We start from the raw sequence: 4076 nt of genomic DNA, 5'->3' as shown, positions 1-4076 counted from the left end.
GGTTTTCATGGATGATTTTTCAGTTGGAGGCACGTCTTTTGATGATTGCTTGGTGAACTTGGGAAAGTGCTTGCAACGATGTGAGAAGGTGAACTTGGTCCTCATCTGGGAGAAATGTCACTTCATGGTAGAGGAAGGTATTGTCCTTGGTCACAAGATCTCAAATGCCGGGATAGAGGTGGATAAGGCAAAGGTCGAAGTCATCGCGAAACTACCACCACCGGTCAATGCAAAAGGGGTAAGACAATTTCTAGGGCATGCAGGTTTCTATAGGCGGTTTATAAAGGACTTCTCTCTCATAGCAAAGCCTTTAAATGCCCTAATGCAAAAGGAAGTTGATTTCAAGTTTGATGAAGAGTGCTTACATGCTTTTAACACACTCAAGAAAGCTTTGATCTCGGCTCCGATAGTGCAAGGACCAAGATGGGACCTACCATTTGAGTTGATGTGCGATGCAAGTGATACGGCTATCGGGGGTGTTCTTGGGAAACGAGTTGAGAACAGGCTTCACGTAATCTACTATATGTCAAAGACCTCGAATGAAGAACAAAGGAATTACACCAGCACGGAGAAAGAGTTCCTAGCCATCGTTCATGCTTTTGAAAAGTTTTGGGACTACCTCATTGGTTCGAAGACAATTGTTTACACCAACCATGCCGCTATCAAGTACCTAATTTCGAAAAAGGAGTCCAAACCACGTCTCCTCCAATGGGTCCTTTCTTTGCAACAGTTTCATGTGGAGATACGGGACAAGAAGGGGGCCAAGAATGTGGTTGCGGATCACCTTTCACGCATGGAAAGGGAACAACAAGATGATGATGGGGTGCCCATTTGTGATGAATTGAAGGATGATGTCTTGTACCTCATTAAGGAGAAGGGACTACCTTGGTTTGCGGATTTGGTAAAATACTTAGCTTGTGGGGAGCTTCCTCCCGAGTACACCAAGAACCAAAGGAAGAAGCTTAAGATAGATGCTAGACACTACATTTAGGATGATCCGATCTTGTTCAAAAGAGGTGTGGACGGTCTACTAAGAAGGTGTGTTCCGGATGATGAAACTTAAAGTGTGCTGAAAATGTGCCATTCCGACCCTTGCGGAGGTCACATGGGAGCTAACAAGACGGCTCAAAAGGTTTTGCAATGTGGACTATGGTGGCCTCACATCTTTAGAGACTCGTGGGCATTTGTGAAGACATGTGATGCGTTCCAAAGAAGTGGAAACGTGTCTAAGAAGAATGAAATGCCCCAACAACCCATACTTGAGCTTGAAATCTTTGATGTTTGGGGCATAGAATTCATGGGACCTTTCCCTTCCTCCCGTGGGAACCAATACATACTTGTGGCAGTAAATTATGTGTTGAAGTTGGTGGAAGCAATCGCCTCCCCAACAAATGACCACAAGGTGGTGGTGAAGCTCTTCAAGAAGATAATATTTCCAAGATTCGGGGTTCCTAGAGCGGTTATAAGTGACAACGGGACACACTTTGTGCATGGGGCTTTTCAAAGAATGCTTCGCAAGAATGGAGTCCATCAAAGGTTTGGGACAACCTATCACCCTCAAACTAGTGGGCAGGCGGAAGTCTCCAACCAACAGATTAAGTCTATTCTTGAGAAGACGGTTGCGGGAATAGGAAAGATTGGTCCGACAAGCTCGATGATGCACTTTGGGCATACCGGACAACTTTCAAGACCCCTATTAGCACTACCCCATACCGTTTGGTCTACGGGAAAGCATGTCACCTCCCGGTCAAATTAGAGCACCGGGCTCATTGGGCAATCAAGAAGATAAACTTTGATCTAGCAAGCGCGGGGGAGCAACGGATTTTGGAGCTTCATGAGTTGGAGGAGCTTCGAATGGATGCATATGATAGTGCAAGCCTCTACAAATCGCGATCCAAGGAGTGGCATGACCGAAAAATAGAGCGAAAGGTGTTCAATGTTGGGGATAAGGTCCTCTTGTACAATTCTAGGATGAAACTCTTCCTCGGTAAGTTGGTGTCAAGATGGAGGGGACCATTCACCGTCAAGGCGGTTCTACTTTCCGGGGCGGTCGAACTCTATGATTCGAGTGGATTGCAGTCTTTTAAGGTAAATGGGCAACGATTGAAGATATACTATGAAGGAGCCCATTTTGGTGTGATTGATGTATTCAAATGCAGTCACAAGTGTTAAATGTGACCACGTCAAGCTATCGACGTTAAACTTAGTGCTTCCGGGAGGCAACCCGACTTTCTTGCTTTTTCTTAGAGTAGTTTCATTTGTTTTCCTTTTTGTTTGTTTAGCTCCTAATTTGTTTCCTTTTCATGTGTTATGTGTGTGTCTTTGTGTAGGTAAAGGGCTAGTTGGAAGTCGGGAAAACGAGAGTGATGCCTGTTTTTTTAAGAAAAAGGACTGCAGGCTGTAGCAGGCAGCACGGCCGTGCCATTTTCAACACGACAGTGCCATCAGAAGGTTTCCTCAGCAGAAATTCAGCATGACCGTGCTAAATTTGGCACGGCCGTGCCAAAACTCAAAAAACCTACTGACATGCCAACACGGCTGTGCTATATTTGGCACGTCTGGCAAAAAAGTTGCGTCAAAAAGTTAAATGCCAAGCCCAGCAGCACAGCCGTGCCAAAAATATAGCACGGCCGTGCCATCTGTCGAGCAATTTGTAAAAAGCAATCTGCCATGCCAACACGGCCGTGCCAAATATAGCACGGCCGTGCAGCACGGGTTTTATTCCGGATTCACGCATCTTTAAATCAATTTTTCCCAATCTTCCCCTTATTTCCCCAATCTCCTTATATCATCCTTCACACTTTCATACCCCTTTCTCTCTCTAAGAAAACCCTAACCCCAAAATTCTCCCCAAAATCCTCACAACAAACCCTAATTCCCCAAATTCTCTTCACGAATTCGACATCCAACGTACATTGAAGCATTCCTCAGGCTAGTGGAAGTGATTTTCGATCCCTCTACAATTCGGCACACCACAATTTCGTGGTGTATTGGGTGATTTCGTTCTTTACTCTCTTCTTTTGCCATTTTTGTCAAATTCCACTTGTTATTGTTGATATTTTGCTATTGATTTGTGCTTATTTGTTACTTACTTGTGTGAATTAGTGATTGTGTGTTTAAGTACATTGCATGTTAGGTTTGATTGTTTAGAGTACTCCTTGATTGAATCATTGTGTGTTCTTACATTGTTTGGTTTAGGTGTAGTTTCTTTGCTATTTAGTAATTTGTGCTTAATCTAATCCACACACCATGCGAAGAACCAAAACATCTAGAGAAGGTCGGGTCGGGATGAAGGGCCCTCAACCGTGGCTCCACCACCGGTGGACACCATGGGTATTGTTTTAGGAAATCCGTCCTTCATGGACAAATTTTTAAGCCTGTCCCTTCGACCGATCCGGCCTACAAAGTTCTACGACCCTTTGGCCGCTAGGGCTTTAGGGATTGAGAACGACATGGTTCAACTTTTTTCGTACACTAATTTTGATTCCTTTTTTACCATGCATGCTCATATCTATAAGAGGCTTACCCTCGAGTTTCTAGCTTCTTTGTATGTACACCGGGATGAGAATAACTCACCCCGGTACTTGCCCTTCCAGCTTAATGAACTCAGGCACCATCCAAATGTCCGTGGCTCAGGTAAATGCTGCTTTTGGATGGTAATCCGACCTGAAATATGGTCCTAAGGATGGCCACTCCAAACATTATAAGTTCGGACTGTTTTGGCGTCAGATAACGGGGAAGGTGGATAGAGATCCCCGTAGGGATAAGGCGACCTCCATTGTCAACCCCACCTTAAGAATGTCCCATAGGACCTTTTCCTCTACTATCTTCGCTAGGGGAGATAGCTCGGGGGTAGTCTCCATTAGGGAGCTACAAATCTTGTGGCATCACACCCGGTGGGACGGGCGGCTAGACATAGGGGCGTGGTTAGTAGACCACCTAGACGGTGTAGCCCGGGGGAGGGGCGACATTACTATTGGTGCCATGATCACCATCCTTGCCCAATTTAATGGCATTGATTTTCCTAACTTGCAGGCTGTTCCAGGGACGACGAGGCTAGATATGCGCACCCTAAA

General features: G+C 45.3%; 1 protein-coding gene across 1 annotated transcript; it reads left to right on the top strand.

Moving 5' to 3' along the window:
• The first annotated feature begins 1105 nt into the window (after nt 1-1105).
• On the top strand, nt 1106-2172 carry LOC110723343. The gene is made up of 2 exons (XM_021902695.1): nt 1106-1536; nt 1632-2172. The coding sequence occupies exons 1-2, from the start codon at nt 1106-1108 to the stop codon at nt 2170-2172; spliced, it is 972 nt and encodes a 323-aa protein (XP_021758387.1).
• Nucleotides 2173-4076: the final 1904 nt, after the last annotated feature.

The sequence above is a fragment of the Chenopodium quinoa genome, unplaced genomic scaffold (genome assembly GCF_001683475.1).
Source record: "Chenopodium quinoa cultivar QQ74 unplaced genomic scaffold, ASM168347v1, whole genome shotgun sequence".
Lineage (NCBI taxonomy): Eukaryota > Viridiplantae > Streptophyta > Magnoliopsida > Caryophyllales > Amaranthaceae > Chenopodium > Chenopodium quinoa.
The sequence above is the reverse complement of the archived record's forward strand: the minus strand, read 5'-3'. Positions and strand labels throughout refer to the sequence as shown.

Coding starts and splice junctions, on each gene's coding strand:
- LOC110723343 (XM_021902695.1), top strand. CDS start 1,106: ATGGGAGCTAACAAGACGGCTCAAAAGGTTTTGCAATGTGGACTATGG. Junction 1,537..1,631: donor AAGAATGGAGTCCATCAAAG/GTTTGGGACAAC, acceptor TTGCGGGAATAG/GAAAGATTGGTCCGACAAGC.